At 41.3% G+C, this 21,526-nt stretch overlaps 1 protein-coding gene across 5 annotated transcripts in view; it reads right to left on the bottom strand.

Annotated features, from left to right (window-relative positions):
* Positions 1–20,777, bottom strand: part of LOC102948350 (ubiquitin carboxyl-terminal hydrolase 12) — a 40,292-nt gene extending 19,515 nt beyond the window's left edge. Inside the window, exons 1-3 of one of the 5 annotated variants that reach the window (XM_037908602.2) lie at positions 20,492–20,777; positions 18,670–18,734; positions 4,898–4,978 (exon numbers count right to left, since the gene is read on the bottom strand). In XM_037908602.2, coding sequence (XP_037764530.1) covers positions 4,898–4,978; positions 18,670–18,675 — 87 coding nt within the window. In that variant the 5' untranslated portion in view covers positions 18,676–18,734; positions 20,492–20,777. Of the gene's footprint in view, positions 1–4,897; positions 4,979–7,832; positions 7,852–14,668; positions 14,776–18,669; positions 18,735–20,491 lie in introns of those variants that run through there. The other 4 variants (XM_043522301.1, XM_007060171.4, XM_027822586.3 and 1 more) reach the window with 4 other exon arrangements.
* Between the last annotated feature and the right edge of the window lie 749 nt (positions 20,778–21,526).

Below are 21,526 nucleotides of genomic sequence, written 5' to 3'. Positions count from 1 at the left end.
AATGTTCTCAAACAAAGTTTCAATTACCACAATGCTTTATCAAAGACCCTCTCTAAAATAGACCAGAATTACAGTATCTGGGTAAATTAGGCCAAGCATCTTACACCTTTTAGAAAACAATGATCAAGAATGGTACATATTAATGAATAATGAGTATGTGCTGTGGATCAAATGGGAAATTTTAGCATTGATTATATGACCTAAAGATCAAAAGATTACCCTATATTTCAGGGGATTGAACTAATACTAGCAGAGTTTCATGTGGATCTTAACACACACCAATTTAAAGGTGGCATGATTGACAAGAGCAGCAGCTGGGTGGAACAGATTCTCCATTATGGGTGCTGAAGCAGTATTGCTTTCTCTCATTTCTTATGTAACTATGTTAATATAATACCTTTATCAAACTTACCAAGGATCTGGATCAAAGCAGTTGTTATCTTATCTGCAAGTTTTTTTCTGGTGGTAATTTAGTTAGTATTAAAATTCTATTTTATTTCACAAGCAACCACCATAGTTAATTTTATTCAGGGGAGGGCTATGTGTATGGGGGATAATCCAATGAATGTCTGCTAAGAGAAGGCTATTCCAGGGTTTGCCACAGACAGGTAAAACTAGCGAGTGACAGCATGGTTATTAGTCCTGCACAGGCCTGAAGCTGCAGTCACTGATGTGAAGAGGTGCCACTGAGAGACCTAAGCCCATAATGTGGACATAAGGAGCAAAATGACAGGATGGTAACTGGTAGCATCACTGTATCCCTTGTGATCAGTTCTATTGCAGTATTGTAACAAGGTCACAATAGGTGGATTCAGATTTTATGTTTGCCTGTGTTAGATACCAAAATGCCTTTTGAGACAAAAAGTAACACATTAAGTATTTCCTGTTTACAACGAAATATTGGCAAAAACACATGATGCAGAGATATCTAAGAGCAGCTGTTTTACATCTGCCATATCTGAAGGCTGTGTCATTAGAGGATAGGGCTGATGGTATGTAATGTCTAGAGGCGATGTGTCCCAGATTGCTTAACAAGGAGAAACACTTAAAACAGTGAAAAGTTAGATGCTTTTATACAATGACATGAAATAGTTCATTTTGGGTGGTTTGGTTCCTTCTGTTTATAGTAATCTATGCAATTTATTTTATAATGACTGGATTATATAACATTGTTTGTTTGGCTTTTTTGAGTAACAATGATTTCAGGTCTGCCTGTCCCGAGGATATTCTTGTAAATGAGCTCTGCATCTCAAGAGCATTCTGGGTGAAATATTTTAAACAAACATAATTAACATACAAAAAAACCAATTGTAGAATACTGATAATCACATTAAGTGGTTCTCTGGGAATATGGCTACAGTGTACACCAGAATTTTGTATAATTACTGTAGCAGAACAACTGCAAGTTAATAGTCAATTTTCTGGCTGAGAGAAATTTAAAATTTAATCCATGCAGCTCAAAAGGTTACAGCCTTATCATCCTTACAGTTGCATTCACTTCACTTTACATGGTACATGAAATGAGAAACAATGGTTCAAAATGGTTAGTTACATGATCAAAATAAATACACAAGCTGAACAAACATTTAATTTATGTTTATTCTTAGCCCATCTCTTTATTAATAACCTATAAGACTGAATAATCAGCACATTCATGAAATCTGTAGATGATACAAAATTGGCAAGTTTTGGCAACACCAACGATGACAGAGAAATAATGCAAGGGTACCTGGAAAGATTAGAAACGCTAGCAGAAAAGAAAAATGAAAATCTTTTGGAAGAATATTAGCTCATATATTTGGGGGGAAAATTCCCAAAACATATTTAATGGCAGGCAGGATCCTAGAAATTAGCTATACTGAAAGAACAGGATGTTAGTAGTGGACTTGCTGTCCATTACTAACCTCCAGTTCTTTCAGCATTGCTAATTTCTGGGTTAGAGTGTTTATACTGTGATATGGCAGCAAAAAGGTCAATGTGATTTTTGACAGTACACACAGAAGAATCAGGTCACAACATGTGGAATTAATAGGTCCTGCGTATACAACTCTGGTGCGATTAACTGTGTTGCATCCAAAAGTGTGTTAGGTACTTTACAAACACAAAAAAGCACATACCTCAAAGAGCTTGTATTAAAATCTCAAGGCCAAAAGTAATAAAAACACCAACAGTGAAGTCCTGGCCTCATTAAAATCCATAGCAAAACTTCTACTGACTTCAAGATGGCCAAGATATCACCTCAAGCGTACAGAAGAACCCAGCTACTGACCTTGCCCTCATTTGTATTACAGAGACCACTTTCCGAAATAAACATTACAATTATAACATTTATACTATACAATTTTAAATAAAATATCCTTTTCAGTTTGTTCATGTTCTGTAACAGCTCTTTATAAAGAAGCAACAGTGAAACTGACTAGACAGTCAATTTCCCCTATATGAGCCCACACAGCAACAGGAAAGTTGTTTGTGTTTTTTGAACAGGAAAATGTCATTGTATATCCACAAAAAATGACTAGAGGATTCAGGCCAGTAAATAACATGAAATTACTTTTAAGTAATTTTTTAAAAAAAATCAAAACACATGATTCATTCGGTTTAACAAATCTTGCTTAAAACAAAATATTTAGCTCAAACGCTATCTAATTAATTTAAAATAATTTTAAATTACCCATTTACAGAGAATTCCCAACAGATGGCACTTTGAGGATAGTAGCCTCTTAAAATTGAAAATGTTACAGTTTCACAATAGATTAAAATCTGCAGAGGTCAAAACCTGTTCTGCAAACCCTTTTAGGTGCTCCAGCTGCTTTCACACTTTACCAAGAGGGTTGAGAACAAGCAGAGGAAAAAACATGAGGTACTGGGGAAGGAATTTTTGATAGAGAAGTAAAAATCCAAAAAAATTATCGAAGGAAACAACTACAGATATTAGACATATTTTGTCCTTTTGAATATTGCATGTGGCCGGTAAAAGGATTTTTCTCTATTTTTAGAAGACGATTTTTTCTTCTTCAAACTATTTATCAATTTGGTATATATGCTACAACAGAACATGCCTTCCATATTTTCCCATTATGATACAAATCTCAAAACCATTGGAATGGCCATTAACACAACACTTAATGAAGATAATTCAGTGCGTTTAGATCAGGGGTGGGCAAACTATTTGGCCCGAGGGCCACATCAGGGTGCGAAACTGTATGGAGGGCCGGGTAGGGAAGGCTGTGCCTCCCCAAACAGCCTAGCCCCCGCCCCCTATCCACCTCCTCCCACTTCCAGCCCCCTGACTGCCCCCCTCAGAACCCTCCCCCTCTCCTTGTCCCCTGACCACCCCGTCCCAGAACCCCCGCCCCTAACAGCCCATCGGGCCTCCACCCCCAATCTGAACCCTCCCCCCGCTCCCCGTCCCCTGACTGCCCCCCCCCAGAATCTCTGCCCTATCCAACTGCCCCCCGTTCCCCGTCCCCCGACCGCCATCCCCCGAACCTCCACCCCATCCAACCGCCCCCTGTCTGCCCCCCGGAACTCCCTGACCCTTATCCAACCCCCGATTCAGGCCCCCTTACCATGCCGCTCAGAGCAGCATGTCTGGGAGCTGTGTCGCCTGGCTGGAGCCTGCCGCACTGCCCTGCATGAGCGCGCAGCCCTGCCGCCCAGAGTGCTGGCAGAGCGCTGAGGCTGCGGGGAGAGGGGGAACAGCAGGGCAGGAGCTAGCCTCCTGGGCCCGGAGCTCAGGGTCCGGGCAGGACGGTCCCATGGGCGGGATGTGGCCCGCGGGCCTTAGTTTGCCCACCTCTGGTTTAGATTGTTGAGTGTCTGAGAACATGATCTGCTACGGACAAAGCAAAGATCAATTAAATCAAATGAGCTCACAATGTACAGCTGGAGGCAAGCAATACTTTAAGTAACTATATTAGCACTATTCAGTACATTAGGTTGTTTCAGTTCTGACGTGAAATAAGTGTCTAAATGATCCACTAAGGGAAGAAGAGGGAAGTTTAATTTACTGTGAATGAAGTTAACCAGAGCCATATTTTTCACATGAAAAATGAACTATGTCCTGTGACAATTGTAAACATTTGACTTTTTTACATCATATTATTAATAAAAGGATGTGACAGATTGAATGTTACATTTACCTTCCTTATCCAGAAGCATTAATCTGACATCCTAAACATAAGTGATGGAATAATGTTGCATTCTTTTCACAATCCTTAATTTAGTTCTATCATTGCAAATTAGGCAATTTTTATGGCCTTACTGGCCTTAATCACACTGTAAACATGAAAACCGACTGAAGTGATGGCAAACAGTTGTTTTAAACAGGAGCTCTCATGCTGATGCAAGCCTGAAAAAAAGTACATTTCTACACAAAGGGAATTGACTTAGCTGGTATTTTTCTGTATTCTCTGATCTTTCCTCAACAGGACTGTCCCCTCTAAGCCCATACGAAAAACATGAGATTTGAAAAGCAAACAGATTTTTTTGGTTTGAGTCTTTGGGACTAAGACCCACCAAAGTAACAGTTTAATATCTGATACTTCTTCTCTGTTGGAGGACCATACCCTGCTTTTATCTACCCTATGATCTTATGGGCTTTTCCAGCTTTAATTACTTTGATCCTATATTTAAAAGTGTGCCCAAGTATGAATGTCCCACGGAATTTTGTAATTATTAACATTTTCTATTTAACTACAGTTAACTTTTAAGATTAATCTTTTAGTTAAAAACAAAATTTAGCATGCATGTTACAGGATGTAGTGCTTAAATAGATTTCTACTTTGTGCCAGAACTACCCATGGATAAAGGTCTAAAAGAGAATCCTGTCCATTTCAGAAGAGGAGGACTGAAATAGAAAACAGCATTTTAAAAATAGTAAAGAAAATTCACTCACATTGACCAAGCCAAAATAATGTTCATTCACAGGAAACTGTTCAGGACCAATCTCTTTCTCCAAAGCAGAGGCATTGGCGCCCTAGGGAAAACAAAAAACCCCACATATGACTACTAGGAAAAAACTCTCTCTCTAAAAAAAAAAATCTGTAATATTCATGCCATTTCTGGTAAAACAAAGAGAGTGAGAATGGAACTGTTAATTAAAACATTTTATATTATACATAAGGGTGATGTGAATGTAGATGTGAAGTAATACTTTAAAATAATGCCCATCAGCCTGTAGCTTAGATTTCAGGGTTCAATTAATACAATTTTTTAAAATCTCTGTCCAGGATTCTTAAGAAGTTGTGGGATAAGACAGCTGGACCAGAGCTAGCTGTTAATGTAATAGGTCCCCTTTTATCAAAAATTAATTCAACATTAGACTATTTGTGCATTTCAGATTTTAAAGAAGGATGGTAAAGCAAGTTAATATGTACCTTAATGAAAGACAGATATTGAACTTTGCTATACAATCTTTTAGTGAGTCTAAAATTAAATTTCAACAATTTACAATTTTACAGAGAATTTATTGGACTCCTGCATACTAAGTCAAATGTTATCTATTCTACAAGACAGTGATGTGTGCTTGCAAGGCTGGAATCAACATGGTAATGAGATACATTTTTGTTCAAATGTTCTATTCTATATTATTTCTAGAAACTAACTACAAACTATAACACAACCTTAACAATGCTGGTGCAACTAACTCTAGCGTAGTAAGCTTCCAGCAGAGGTGCTGGGGAGCATGGTGGTGAAGAACAAAAACAGTTTATTAATGCTGGACAATGGAAAAGCAACATCTTTTTTGGTTTATGTAATTCTTGTAGCATTAATTTTAAAAATCAAAGAAACTTTAAAATTTAAACCAGAAATGTTGCTCATTTTCAATATTTCCAAAGATATTACAAATAGAAAAAAAGTATGTGAAAATTATTGAGTACTGGTCTTTTTTTAAAATCAAACAGTTGCAGTTGCCATATTTTCATAACAAATTTTAAATTATTTTGAAAAAATTATTTTATAACATTTGAGAGTTTCAAGAGTGTACAAATATAATTTATCCCTCCCTCTCCACCCCAATCCCTCAATGTACCTGCATGGACCTGCTTGTAGGAATAGGACCTAAAACGTTATTTGCAGTTAGCTGTACAACTCCTAAAAGAGCAACACAGTATGGACACTTCATTTAAATTCATTTCATATTATCAAGATATCATGCTTTCATCTTAAAAACTCCACTTTATAATACCCCACTATGGGTTTATATTTAAAAGAAGATACTGTCTTATCTTGAGGTGAACATCAAAACTACAAACTACTGATCAAACTGAGAGCTTTTTGCACTTGAATCTATACAAAAATTTGCTAGAGAAAAAGAGAGTTTTTCCACATTCACTAAGGAGATCTCAGATTAGTCAGTCACCCAGGAAGGTCATTTAAATTTAGTGGAGCATGTGCTGTAAAAATAAACAAGGAACTCAAAATAAATTCGCTGTGTAGATGGATTAAAGAAAACAGACTGAAGGGCAGGAAGAATGGTAGGCAAGATGGGTGCCATGAGAGAAAATAGATCTTTAAGTGGAGGAGTGTGCTACAGGAAAGGAACAACATGTCTCCCTGAATCATCCATTGAAGAAGTCAAACTACTCAAGAAATTGGATTACCAGAAGACACTACCTATGAAAATGTATTTGAAGACTGCTGAATAATCTAGAACTGTGCCTATCAGTTGCCAGGTTCCAATTTCAAGTCTTCTGTTAGCATCCTATTTATAGCTCAAACAGCATTTTAAGGCATCTGAATCACTAAAGAAGAGTGCTTTTCCATAGCTATTTTTTTAATCTAAATATGCTTAGACATGCTCTGAGTACTTTTAATAATCTCATAAAATCTTTTCAGTGCTGTTCCAGCTTTTTAAAATAAATGTAACTGAAAGTGCAACTTAAAATATTAAGTAAAAAAAACAATGTTAATGAAATTTGACATTTGCATAGTGGAAAATCATAAAAAATTAGCAAATGCAAAAGGTGATGTTCCAGCAGAAATATTCATTTGGCTATTTTGCACATCCTTTAAGCTTTTGATATGTGATGAACAGTGATAAACTAAAAGTGGCCTGCAGAGGAGAAAAAAATTAGGATTGTACCTTTTTTGCATCTTTATGATGTATAAAAGAGCACAGAAAGGATTCTCACCCTATAGCTTCCAAGGTTTTAGTTTCTGCTCATATTTTACATTAGAAATTCAATCTTTTCTGCTCTGTTGTTCTCGTAAAGCATTATTGAGAGCTGGAGAACAGGTAGGATTAAGACATTAGAAATCCTACAGCTCTGGTGAACAGTCTTTACACGGTGGGTATGTCTACATCGCAGAGACTAGACAAACATATCTTCGCTATGGGAAATAGACCAGTATAGCTATGGCACTGTAACTATGCTGGCATAATCTGCTAGCAAAGATGCCGGCTATGCTGATGTAAGGGATTTTTCTGTCAAGGTAGAACACCACCTCCCTGAGCAATGGTAGGTAAGTTGACAGAAGCACTCTTCCATCAACCTATTTGCACCTACACTGGGAGTTAGGTCAGCATAGCTGCATTGCTCATGGGTGTGGATGTTTCACACCTCTGACTGACAAAGCTATGTCAACCAAAATTTTAAGTATAGACCAGGCCTAAATCACTGAAACCCTGAAGAAGAATTAAACAAAACAAAAAGTTTAAGTATACTATAGCTCAGCCTTGAAAAGTACTATTCACCCATTTCCCCACAGTTAGTAATGTTTTTAATGAACAAGTAAATACTATAAGCATTTTTATTATCAATCACTAGGACAAATGATGGTAACTTTGTAAAGCTGATATGACTAGTTATAAAAGGTAGAAAACTTACTATAAAAAAAATCTAGTTTAACTAGAGGTAGCGAAACGCTGCAGTCAGATTTCTTATTTCAAATCTATAGGGAATGACCTAGATTGAAGAAATAGAAAGGAATCACAAAACATAAGAAGCAACATGATTTGTGATAAAATTTGGCTAATACATGGTTAAGAAACTTAGACTTTGACAGATTTACAAATGATCCTCTTCATACACATGCCTGATAGATCTCTAAGGTCTTTATTGCAGGACAGAGATCCCGTCACTGAGAAACACACAGAGAAAATTAACTAGGTTACTGCTGAGGTGTCACAGCCCAAAATTTAATTCCAAAAACTCATCAGCAACAGTCCTAGGTAAAACCATGCCTATGGGACACCAAAATGTTTACACTAAAATCTTCAAAATGTTAGAGTGCAGAGCTACAATAGACAGACAAAGAAGGCTGAAGATTGTACAATAACCTGGGTCATGATGTTATTAAAATATGATGCTTCTGAAAAGCTGAAATGACAGAAACAGTCTGTCCCTTTAATGCTCGGATTTCAGAGCAGAGATCATGTTGCCACTACTTCTAATAGTTTGCAAATTAATTCTACTGTTAGATGACAAATTGGACTGCTTAAAAGTAGCCAAATTTCTACTGCACACATTGTTTGTGGCATAATTGACCCGAATTAGCATAGCAATTTGCTACACATTTTTCAAAGAAATGCTCTTTAACATTATCAGATAAATTCAAATGCTACAAGTTTCAAACATCATAAAATTGTGCTAATCAGCTTTAAAAATGTAATCTGATGGAGCAAGCACATAGTCATGCTCACAATGGCAAACTGGGGAAGGGGGATGGAAGAGATCTCCCTGGCACTCTTCCCCCCTGCCCAACAAAAGAAAAACAACCTAGGTTGTGCAAAAGTTTAGAACTGTACTTTGAAAGAATAAGTAAAGAGGCAAGACTTCTGTTTTATTTTAACTAGAGAGCTGCCTTAGGACAGACAAATATAATCTGTTAATGAAGAACAGTACCTGGTTTCCAAACGTAAGTGCTGGAATTAGGAAGCTCTTTACAATTCAAAATTGAACTAAAGGGTTAAAAGTGCAAAAATTATTACTAACTCTTACCATAAATTGTCATTTGAGAAGTCATAACTGTTTGTGCTTGCAGTAAATCTACATAGTGGAAAGTGTTATATATTCCATATATAGATAGCAATACAATAGTTTTGAATTCTACGGTGATAAATACAGGATGAGAATTTACATTTGACCGGATGGCAAGCTGTTTGCTGGAAAACCAACAGTGACTGTGTCACCTATAATGCAGACATACAAGATTTTGGTTTACTTTACATGATTCAAGCTGTGTATGGGGGATTAGGTTTGAATAAGCTATTACCAGCAGGAGAGTAGGTGGGGGGAGAGAAAACCTTTTGTAGTGATAAACACCCATTTCTTCATGATTTATGTGTATAAAAACAAACATCTTCTGTATTTTCCACAGTATGCATCCGATGAAGTGAGCTGTAGCTCACGAAATCTTATGCTCAAATAAATTGGTTAGTCTCTAAGGTGCCACTAGTACTCCTTTTCTTTTTGCGAATACAGACTAACATGGCTGTAACTCTGAAACCTGTCATTATAAACAGAGATTTACTGATTGTTTGCAAACTAGTCTGCATCCCAGGCTACTGATACAATTCTGATTAAGAATGACTGAATCACCTTAAAAAGAAAAGGAGTACTAGTGGCACCTTAGAGACTAACCAATTTATTTGAGCATAAGCTTTCGTGAGCTACAGCTCACTTCATCGGATGCATTCCGTGGAAAATACAGTGAGGAGATTTATATACACACAGAACATGAAAAAATGGCATGATTTTTTCATGTTCTGTGTTTATATAAATCTCCTCACTGTATTTTCCACGGAATGCATCCGATGAAGTGAGCTGTAGCTCACGAAAGCTTATGCTCAAATAAATTGGTTAGTCTCTAAGGTGCCACAAGTACTCCTTTTCTTTTTGCAAATACAGACTAACACGGCTGCTACTCTGAATCACCTTAGTACTCAAAAGCCTACGGTTAAGTCTAGTTAAATCAGATTCAGGATCTTAACATTGGCAATTCACATGTATCATGTTACCTTTTAGAATAACATTTAATGAAAGCAAATACTTTTATTTAAATCTGGTTCTCCTTGCTTTTTGCACAGGAACTCTGTCTCCCACCTCTGTACCTCTCTCACTTCTCAGCAGGCTTGTATTTCAAAGTAACTCCTTTGTAGTATAAATAAAGCTGTTAGGTGTACAAGATTAGAACTGATTCATTATCTACCACCCCAGGGACAAATAATTCCGTCTATAAAGCTTCCAAAAGGTACATCCATGAGACTTAGAGTATGTCCATGGAAACTTGTAATATAAATACCTTATCCGTAAGAAACTGTTCTGACACAGTGGTTCAGAGAGGAAGTACTGTGTAACTTTCTATAGGTAGCTATTTGAGCAGAAACTAAACATCAATTATAAATTCACCCAGTCAGCATAAATCTTCCATCTGAAAGGCTGCCTGATTCTAAGAACACATCCTCATGGTTTTGACTAAAGTGGTGATACTATTTACACCACTTGACAATCAGAAACAATCCACACTCACTTGTGCCCAGCAATTTCTAGCATATTGCAAATCCTACGGAGCTCTAAGGAATGGTGACAATCTGTCCTGATTGAGACCTCCCCCATTCCATTCTATTCTGTTATAAGAGCACAAATATTGTCTTATGGTTGGATACAAAGCCCGCTGAAGTTAATGGAAATCTTTCAACTGACAGATTGGCTTTGGATCCAAAAATGGACATATAAAATATGTGATGATAAAATTAATATGCTGCTCTGAATTTAAAAATTATTTTAACTTTGTTACCTTAGCAGAATGACACATGGTCATATATCCACTGTGTGTGTGGAATTATCCATGGAATCACTATTTTAAATTAACCAATTGAGCTTCCGTCTATTAAGAGTAATCTAGGGAGGAATAATTAAAGCCTTTGAATATATTATAAATAGGGCTGAAGTAGTGAAATTTTTGAAAATTATATATTTTTAAAACCTATGTACGTGTGTATGTGTATATATATATATACACACACACACACGCACACACCTAAACAAACTGGAGTGGGCTTTTTTTTTGTAGCTCTGAGAACATTGGGGTATTAGGCTGGAGAGGTTTCTGGGGGTGGATCTGACCTAGCCCTGGCCGCTCCTTGCGGGGGCAGAGGAAGTCCCTTCCTGCCCAGCTGGGACTAGCAGCTGGGTAGCAGCCACTGGCTGGGGCGTCTCCAGTCCTCCCCCGCAGTGATTTACCTCTCTGCTGGCTGCTCCTGACACCTGAAACCATGCACCCGCACTGCTGGGGAGCGGCACATGATTGCTCTTGCGGCTTCCCTTTGCTTCCTCATGAGAAAGTCATTTTTCTGCAGGGAAGCAAAGAAATCTATGGGGGACGTGAATTCTGCATGCACACAATGGCGCAGAATTCCCCCAGGAGTAATACCAATCGTGGTGTTATAGACCTCTGTCATATCCTCCCATAGTCGTCTCTTTTTTCAAGCTGAACAGTTCCAGTCTTTTTAATCTCTCCTTGTATGGAAGCTGTTCCATACCCCTAATGAGTTTTTGTTGCCTTTCTCCATCCTTTTCCAATTCTAATATATAATTTTTGAGATGGGGTGACCAGAATTGCATGCAGTATTCAACATGTGGACATACCATGGATTTATATAGTGGGTTTAAAATATTTTCTGTCTTATTATGTCTCTTTCCTGCTGCACATTGAGCAGATATTTTCAGAGAACTAACCACAATGATGCAAAGATCTCTTTGAGTGTAACAGCTATTTTAGAACCCATCATTTTATATTTATAGTTGAGATTTTTTCCAGTGTACATTACTTTGCATTTATCAACATTGAATTTCATCTGCTTTTTTGTTGCCCATTAACCTGGTTTTGTGAGATCCCTTTGTAACAGTTTGCAGTAAGCTTTGGCCTTATCTATTTTAAGTAATTTAGTATCATCTGCAAACTTTGCCACCTCACAGTTTACACCTCTTTCCAGATCATTTATGAGTATGTTCAACTGCACAGGTCTCAGTACAGATCTTTGCAGACACTGCTATTTTCCTCTCTCCAGATACTCCATGATGGATTTCCAGATGTCAGTGCTCCTAAATCAGTTTTAATGACTTCATGACTTCACAGGAACTGTTCCTTATTTACTGATGTACAACATGCAGTAATTTGGAATGGATCTGCCAGTAATTCACACACATTGGTGATATTCTGCAATTTACTCCTGGGGAGATTTTGCGCCACTGCGCATGTGCAGAATTCATGTTCCCCACAGATTTCTTTGCTTCCCCACAGAAAAGTGTCTTTCTGATAGAGAAGCAAAGGGAAGCTGGAAGAGCGGTCATGCACTCCTCCCTCGCATTGCAGGTACATCGTTTCAGGCACCAGGAGCAGACAGCGGAGAGGTAAATCACCACAGGGTTGGGGACACCTGAGCCGGTGGCTCTTACCCTGTGCCGGGATCAGCTGCTAGTCTTGTCTGAGCTGGAGGCAGGAGAGGATGGGGCTTCCTCTTCCCCTGCAAGAAGTGGCTAATGCTGTGTCAGATACCCTCCAGAAACCTCCCCTGACTACAGGAAGCTCAGCATCCTCCCCTGCTTCCTGCCCCATCACTCCTCAGATGCGGGGGGAGGGGTCAGTGTACGAGGAGCTGCTCCCCCATCCTCAAAACCCCCGTGCATCATAACCTCCCATACCTGGAACCCACCCCCTGCCAAACTTCACCCTGTACATTCAGATCCTCCCCAGCCCTCAGACCTGAACCCCACCCCACTGAACCTCAACCCCTGTATCTGGAGCCCCCCTGCAACCAGACCCCCTGTCTCAAGACACCCACTTCTGCACCCAGACACCCCTCACTGAGCCCCCTACAGTCAAACCCCTACATCACCCTGAGCCCCCACATCCAGACCCCCACCCCACTGACCCCCAACTAGCTGCACCCAGACCCCCCACTCCCTCAGCATCCAGACCACCCACTAAGACCTCCACACCCAGACCCCCCGCTGAGCCCCAACCACCTTCACCTGGAAGCCCCTGCAGAGTTCCATTCCCCTTATACCTGGAACACCACCCTCCCCCAAGCCTCTGTGCATCCAGATCCCCCCACACCTAGACTCCTTCACTGAGCTGCCTGCACAGCCTGCCAGACTGTCCCACACAGAACCCTCTCACCCCACACCTGGATCCCTCCACACTGAGCCCCTTCACACTTGGATCCTGCCTGCCCCACACCTGGTGCACCTAGTGCACAGGAGCAGGGGCCCAGAGTATTCCTGGGGCAGGCCCAGCCCCTGTGCTGTGTCAGAGTCGGGTGCAGCCTCACCACTAAATTCGGGAAGGGAGGAGCTGCATGGTGATCTCCCATCTTCATGTAGCCAGTGGCCTGTGCTCCCCACTGCCATGCTTGAACCTCTGTCTTTATTTATTGACAAATAAAACTTGCAGAATTTTAAAATATTGTGCAAAGAATTTTTAATTTTTCAGCACAGAATTCTCTCAGGAGTAGCAATTGTATGCAGTCCTAGAATAAGGTTGTAGTCCTAAAGAGCCCACCTAAGGAGGAGATATGAAAGAGATTGATCGATAAAATGGTAGGAAATATAGAACCCTCTGTTCAGACTCAAACTTTCACAAATTTCAGGAAACCTTTGCTCATTTAAAATACGGCATTGTAAACTGATGGCCTGATCAGCCAGCCAGGGAAAGTAAACTCATGTCCCAAACAATGGCACAGTTCATGGGTGCAAGGAGGAGAGGACATATATACCTTTACACTATGTTTCCTACATCGTGATTACTCTAACTTCCATACTTGTAAGCAGAACAGGCAAGGAAGAGGCAGTAATACACAACACCACTTGAATCACCTCAGGTACATTTTGCTATTTTAATGGCTCTCCCTAATTACAACCCACTGTTTAAGCTGTCAGCATCTCATAGCACAATGTCAAAAAGGTTCTAATACACAAGTCAGTGAATGTTTCGAACAACAGATTTATATGCTACCCCAGTGTGAGTTTACCTATGTTTCCCATGGTTCCCTTGGGTGAGGGTAATAGTGCTCCACTCCATGGAACAACCAAGGGGTTTGGATCCTTAAACCAGTGGATAGCTTGAGAATAATGGGTATATCAAGATTCCACATGTTCCAGAAGCATCCCTGTGGAGACCGAGGGATACAGTATAGCTTCCAAGGCTCCCTCAGGATACACATTGCCAATCCTTGTTGACAAGTGCTTCAAAACCCCACCACCTGAAAGGGATGGTCCAACAGCACTATCTACTATTAGAAATATCCCGCTCCCCCTCAGGCAAGCATGCTAGAGAGAACAGCTACTCAACTCCATTGTTTTTCTCTGTCCCTATGTTGAGCTCTATAGCTCCCTGGGACTTCTGTGGTGTCTGGAGCCAAGAGAGAGAAAGTAACAGCTGCTGCTCTCCCTCCCATTTGAGTTCAACCACAGTTGCTAGCTTCTGTGCTTCACAGCAAAGGGAGCATGATGAACACAAAATCAGAGTATGTGTCTCTATCTCAACTTATTTAGTTTGACATTGGCCAAGAAGATATGCATATTTTTATTTTTTCATATACCCAGAAAATCTTATGGCTTCACTTTATAAATCCAAATGGAACAAATGATGCTTTTATGTGAAAGCATGGAAAGCATGTTAACATTTAACATAATGATCCAATTACAGAGATTCAGCTGACCTTGAATAATTTACCAGATATCTACTAGCCACAGACCAATTCAAATGACTGGTGATGGACCACCAGAATCGTCCAGGGGCCTGTTGAGAAGCTCAGCCCAATCCCTGCTAATGGAAATAGGAAAAGAATTAGCATTGGTGCAAGGTGATGTCTCTTGACCTTCTATGGGATTTCAACCTTCTTTCATGCCAGCCTCTTGTAATATCAGAGGACTCCACCATGCCGACTTAGGCAACTGAAGGGAGTTTCTGTTCTTGCCCAGCACCAGTGGATCCATGAATCACATCACATTCACTGGCCTCACTAGCAAATCTCCACTTCACAGAAGCATGCAGGGAGGAATGCACAATGTAGAGAGCGCATGCATGTCCCTTACACAGGCTCCCCAAATTTCACCCACTGTAATAGACCTATGTGTTGCCAAGAGGCAATTACTAGATAAATCATATGCATCCCTTTGGAGCTGGGACTAAAACCCCAGCTCCAAAACTGCAAACTTCTACCCACTTGAGTTAAAGAAGTTCTCCCCAATTGGTGGCAATAGTTGGTTCCTTATCCATCTTTTTGGGCTAGCCACTACAGGGAGAGACATCAAATGTTTAGAGCCAAACTAGACAGCACCACCAACTGCAAAGTAAAACTACACTCCCAGACTACAGAGGAGAAGCCTGGAGTCTTCCCTAAGAAAGGTGTGTACTAAAAGACGTCAATCATCTTGTTAAACCACTTTGTGTTTTGGGTTTTTTTTACACCTCGGAATGGGAACTTCCACAAAGAAAAGGCTATTGCCAAGCCTGGCTTCAAATTCAAGTACTAATGGCAGTAGCACAAATCTTCCAGAAAGGACATACTATATGATTTGCCAAGAGTTACATACAGTTACAATTTTTTCTAAAAAGAGTAATATTTGTTAGTGTTAACTATCTAATCTCTGATCTTAGAGTGGGGAGTAACTTTTTGTTTCCTTTAACTGAATTTTAAGTAAGACAGGTCACCCAATTGGAAACAAAAGTCTGAGTTAAAAGTTGAACTATTTCCCCTCATTATTTACTATTTTATCCATAGATGTTATCTTCCCCATAAAGTTACCAGTACAAGAAAGTTTTAAAAATATGTCAGTGAAAATGCAACAAGACAATTCAAAAGGTTCACTGATGTGGATCATGTGTGTGGCTCATATGGCAACTGACATGTTTATTTGCAAGTGAACTGCACAAAATGAATAGTAAAAACACTAATTTCATTTCTTGAAGTTGTTTTCTATGCTCAGTATTCAGTCTTCTCTCGCACCAGTAATAAAGATAATAATTAGGCCCCATGCTGTACTGATCTGGGAGACAAAAATAGGACTACCATTAATGTGTATGCTGAATTTGTGTTCTCCAGGTGTGCCTTGCTAGCTTTGCAGAGCAATTAGATGAGGCTCTAGTGGGAAGTGGCCTTAATTAGCATACTGTGATACACCAACATTACTGTTAAGTCCTTGTTAAGACACATCACAGGAATCTGAAATAGGAAAAGTTCAGATCCCTGCTTCATCACTCACTGCTATACAAGTGTTCTGCTGCAGTTCTGTCAATGCAAAAGCTACAGATAAAGCAATAAAACAAGCTGATTTCCGATTCAAAGGTTTCTGTGTTAAGGCTCAGTTTTATGACTAGCAGAGGGAGGAAGCTTTTCAGACTGGCTGTACTGCCAGGGCTAATGAATGTCCTATAATATCTTGTTTCTTTCCTTGAAGGCTGTAGCACATTGATTTAATATAATTTTAGAGTTAGGTGCAGAGACAACTGGGACCATACCTGCTCAGGTATGAGATTTTAAACAACTTCAGCACAAGATCCATGTGTTTGTCCAAGGGGCATAAGGGGATGTAAGGAAATGTCACCAATATCCTCTCCAATACATTCTCCTAATAAGTATCACAGCCATTTACACAAAAATTAACCTCATGGAAAATGTGACAAAGACATCTGTTGGTAGGAAGGGAGTTAAAGTCAAGCAGGCCCAGCACAGATTTTGGCTATGGCCTATGGGTAAGGTTGCCGGTCTGTCACGGAGGTCACGGATTCCGCGACTTTCCATGACCTCTGTGACTTCTGCAGCGGTTGGTATGGCTGGCTTAGGGGCTGCCCAAATCGGCCAGCTCCTGGGCAAGCAGCAGTTTGGGTGTGTGGCAGGGGGCTCAGGGCTGGGGCAGGGGGTTGGGGTGCGAAGCAGCGCTTACCTGGGGGGGAGGCACAATCAAAGGCTGTTACAATACAGGATATATTTTCCTTACATCCATTTCTAATGTTTGCAATTACTGTAGTTGGCACAGGATGTTCTAAATTGTGAATGGGAAGGAGGGTGATCACACAAAGGAAGGAGGGTGTCCATGAGACACTTGAGATATGATCCACACTACAGAAAGTTTGTGATCCCTTTAAGGAGGGTGGTTTGGTTAGGATTGAAACTCAACAGTACAAAGACAGAATTTAAATGATCAATTTTAATCTTCTATTTGTTTATTTTAAAGAGGTTGTATTGTCCATTGGAATGAGACTGGGAGTCAGCAGCTCCGATCTGGGAGCTATACATCCTGGCTCTACCACAGACCCATTTGAGTGATATTGAGCAAGTCATAACTTCCTCATGCTTTAGTGTCCCAGTCTATAAAACATAGATAACACCACAGAAGTGTTGTGAGGATTGCCTATAGAGTACTTTGAAGATGTAAAACATGCGTCACATCATTAGACTGCTAAAGAAAAGTTAATTCCCAAACATACCTTGTTTAAGTAATTAAATAGTTTATTCAGAGTCATTTTCACATTATGGTAGGAGAGATTATAATATTTTGGATTTACTAGACATTAACTTAATCATCAAAGGTGTAAACTTCAGTATATTGGTTTGAGTTAAATAAAACCACTGCAACCAGCATACTGTACTAATGTTTCTGTATTAGTTGAAAATAAAACTATAGGTGAACTTGACAATAAACTCAGCCAAGGCAAATCAAATAACTTTACATTTTTGTATCAATGTTTACCATGAAAAATGCCATAACACTTTATGCTGTGCATAAATTAGGGATCTTTAAGCAAGCAGTCCTCTCTGGGGTGAAGCAAAGCAGTCTGCACCAATAGCACCGCACAACAGTTTTTGTAGAAGTGAAAAATAACTTCTCCGTCTGAAACAAAAATGAGCATTCAAATAGGCAGAATCTACCTCCCTAAAGTTGGAATTTGCTGAGGACACAAAGGGTTAATTACCTACTCTTACAGAAAGTTGTACCTCAAGATGAACACTGATAATAACATGGGCATCTGCGAGTCACTCATCTACTACACCAACCAAAAGCAAAACCAGGACAGGAGTAGAACCAATCCAAAAATGCATGCTTGTGGCCATAGTTACCAAGAACAAACCACTGAATATTGGAAGCATGACCTGAAGTTGGCTGCATGATCACAGGATCACTCAGCCTTACGTTTGCCCTCCTAATCCTCTTACTCTGATGCGCAGCCTGTTGAGCTGGGGAATTTGTCTAGAGCACTAGCTGGGGCTGAGTCAATCACATGCAAGGTGGGCAGGGAATTCTTCATCAAACCCTGCATCAAAGCAACTGTCCAACCACTTCCCATGACCGTATTTTCACTTGTGTTTACGGTGGGGAAACATAAGTGCATGCATGAAAATGTGTACTTTTCTATGGACTTGTGAGGAGTTTTCAAAACCTGTAGTTGGGAGGTTTGTTCTAGAAAACCTAGTAGCAGAGATTACTCCATTATATTTATACTTTTAATTAAATCCCGCTCTTAGCACTATAAACCGGCAATCATACCACACAGTATGATCCAGGCAGATCTCAAGTTAAGGAAAATTGGGTAGTCAGTACTTCAGGAGACCACCTCAAAACGCTGCAGGAAGCAGAACTGGCTAGTTGCTAGGAAAAAAGAGTGGTGCCAAGTCAATAGTGAATTGACATCCCAGGATCACAATGCTGCTAAACTTACTGTCATTTGGATGCAATGGAAAATTGAGGTTCTGACCACTTCCTGGTTATTAAGATCCCATGGAACTATAAGAAGAACAAGATCATTGAGCTTGAACACCCTGATCAAATTCCAGTTCATATAATTATATCCTGCCAACCTCAATTCCAGCAACAATTTCCATTGGATAAAAGATTTTTCTGCACGAACAAGAGTTCTTAAATGTTGCAGAGTTATCGTGTGCTATTGTGTTACAGGTGCAACGTTTTGCAGCAGAGGCAACTGTGTTTAGTGGTAAATTAACTGGTGCACGATTCATGTATTTGTTTTAGTTTATTAAAGGTGCTGCATAAATGTAAAATCCTTAATTACTGTACAGTCTGATGAATCCTATAGTAATAATACATACGAAACTCATGCTACTCTTATTCAACACATTAACCTGAATGAAGGTTTACAAATTTATTTAGAACGATTATACTAGCTTATGGGAGCTTCCCTCTTGGGACTAATGATTGCAAATGCAAGTGTGAAGTTTGACATTCTCCAGTTCTCTTAGTCCATCCCTCCTCACTTTTAAACACTTTAAAAGGTTCATGTGGGATCAGGGTCTAAGCAACTACTCAAAGAACTGACAAACTGGTTGTTTAAAGGAGGCATGTTTCTTGAATTGTGGAACAAACTACTATTCAGATTTGGCCCCATTCCTACACTGAGAACCACCACCATGTGCTGCACCAAGTCTTGCGGACTTCAGTGGTCTCTACATGGGAGCAGGTCTGTACTGGTGTGATTCTGGGCCTATGTTTGGGGAAATCTCTTTGGGCACGAAAAGGGAGGCCTGTACAGCCTTTCCTGTCCTAAGTATTTTTCATCAGAGTCATCATGCAGTGCCAGAGAAGCTTTCCTTCTACATAGTTTTCCTATTACACACCCCTTGTTTCATAAGGGTGTGTTTATAAACATGTCATCCCTGTATTTTGCATTATAAAAACTTTTTTAAAAAATGCACACTGTTGAAGGCAGGGACTGCACCTCCTAGTGTGGTTACAAAGCACCTTGCACACAGTGGGTGCACTCACAACCTAAATAAATAATAGTAACTATACAACGCTCTGTACAGTGTTGGGGGGTGAGGGAGGAAGGGGATTATTCTAATAAAATGTTTTAATTCTTGATATCTACTCTGATAGAAATGGGTATCAGCTGGCTCCTGCGATGAGAGAAATTTTCCTAATACCAGGGAGAATGCATGTGTGTGTGGGTGTCCTGATCCCTGCAAAGGATGATATCCCTTGGGGGTCGGGGAAAGGACAGGGTGCGCTCTCCAGGAGTGAGCACTGAGGAAAGGGCGCGGGAGCGGAGGGGGAGAGGGTCTCTTGGCTCCCAGGGAGCTGGAGGCTCCAGGGTAAGGGGAGCCCTGGGGGAAGGGCAGCCCTTTGGGAGAGGGGAAGGGGAAATCTCCTGGACGCCAGAGACGTGAAGGCTCCAGGAGGAAGGGCCCCCATTAGCCGGTCGGGAGCCCTGGGGGAGAAGGGAAGGGATCTCATGGCCCCCAGGGAGGCGGCGGCGGGGACCCTGGGGGAAGGGCAGCCCTTTGGGAAGTGGAGGCTGCAGAAGAAAGGGCCCCTATTACGCCAGACGGGGGTCCTGCAGAAGGGGAGCCCTGTGGGGGAGGGGAAGGGATCTCTTAGCCCCCCGGGAGGTGGCGGCTAAGGGAGGAAGGACCCCACCGCACCAGGCCGGGGGCCCTGGCGGACATGAGTCTCCTGCCACCTGGGGAGAGAAGCCCTGGAGCGGTGCCTCTGGGGGCCCCCAGCCGCCGCCCCGGCCCCGCACTCACCATGGTACAGCTGGAGGCGAGTCTCCGGACTGTCATCAGTATTTCCATCCGCCCGACCCGGCCCCGGACCCCGCAGCCGCCCCCGCGGCCGCCGACGCCATGTTGGGACCCAGCCACCCAACTGACAGCGGCAGCCAGAGCCGCAGGTGGCGCACCAGCCAAAGGGGTCCGGGCGCTGCCGGTGCGGCAGCGAAACGGCGCCGGGTACCCGCGCTGCCCTGCCCGGAAGGCCCGCCTTCCCCCGCCCGGAGGTCACTCCTTCGCCTGGCGCGTGGGGCCAGCCCTCCGCCGCTCCTGTCCCTGCGGTCCCGCCTGGCGGGGGCAGCCGAGCCAGCAGCGGGAGCGGCCTGGAGCCGAGGCACAGGGCTGGAAGTCAGGAGACCCCGGCTTTGCTCCTGGCCCTGCTGCTGAGGCCGGGGCTGCACCCAGCAGTTACTGCGCCTTCCTTCCACATGGGAAGCGCCCGTACTCCAGCGCTTTAGTGGTCTGGGGCGAGTCACTTAGCCCTGCTGTGCCTCAGTTTCCCCAGCTGTAAAAAATACCTACCTCACAGCTACCTACTGTGTAAGAAGGTGCTGTGAGTCCACTGAATGCATCCGATGAAGTGAGCTGTAGCTCATGAAAGCTTATGCTCAAATAAATTTGTTAGTTTCTAAGGTGCCACAAGTCCTCCTTTTCTTTTTGTGAATACAGACTAACACGGCTACTACTCTGAAACCTGAGATATTATTAATCTCTGTGAAGCACTTTGAGATCCATGAGCAGAAGGTACTCAGGAAGAGTGAAGTGTTGTTAATATTTATTAATTGTTCTGGTGTAGTGCCCCGGGGCCCCCTTCAGGATCAACCTATTGAACTGTGCCTTGAACAAATGTAGAGAGAGACTCTGCGAGTTTACAGCTATGCATAATTATAAGGAGAGGCATACATGTTCATGCCTCATGGGGTGGATATTTTTCGTTATGAAACTAAGAAGGGACATGACGGACCTTATGGAAATTTCTTTATTAGGATTTTTTTTCTGTATGCTGCACAA

Source organism: Chelonia mydas, chromosome 9, assembly GCF_015237465.2.
Source record: "Chelonia mydas isolate rCheMyd1 chromosome 9, rCheMyd1.pri.v2, whole genome shotgun sequence".
Lineage (NCBI taxonomy): Eukaryota > Metazoa > Chordata > Testudines > Cheloniidae > Chelonia > Chelonia mydas.
This window is presented reverse-complemented; position numbering and strand designations above follow the sequence as displayed.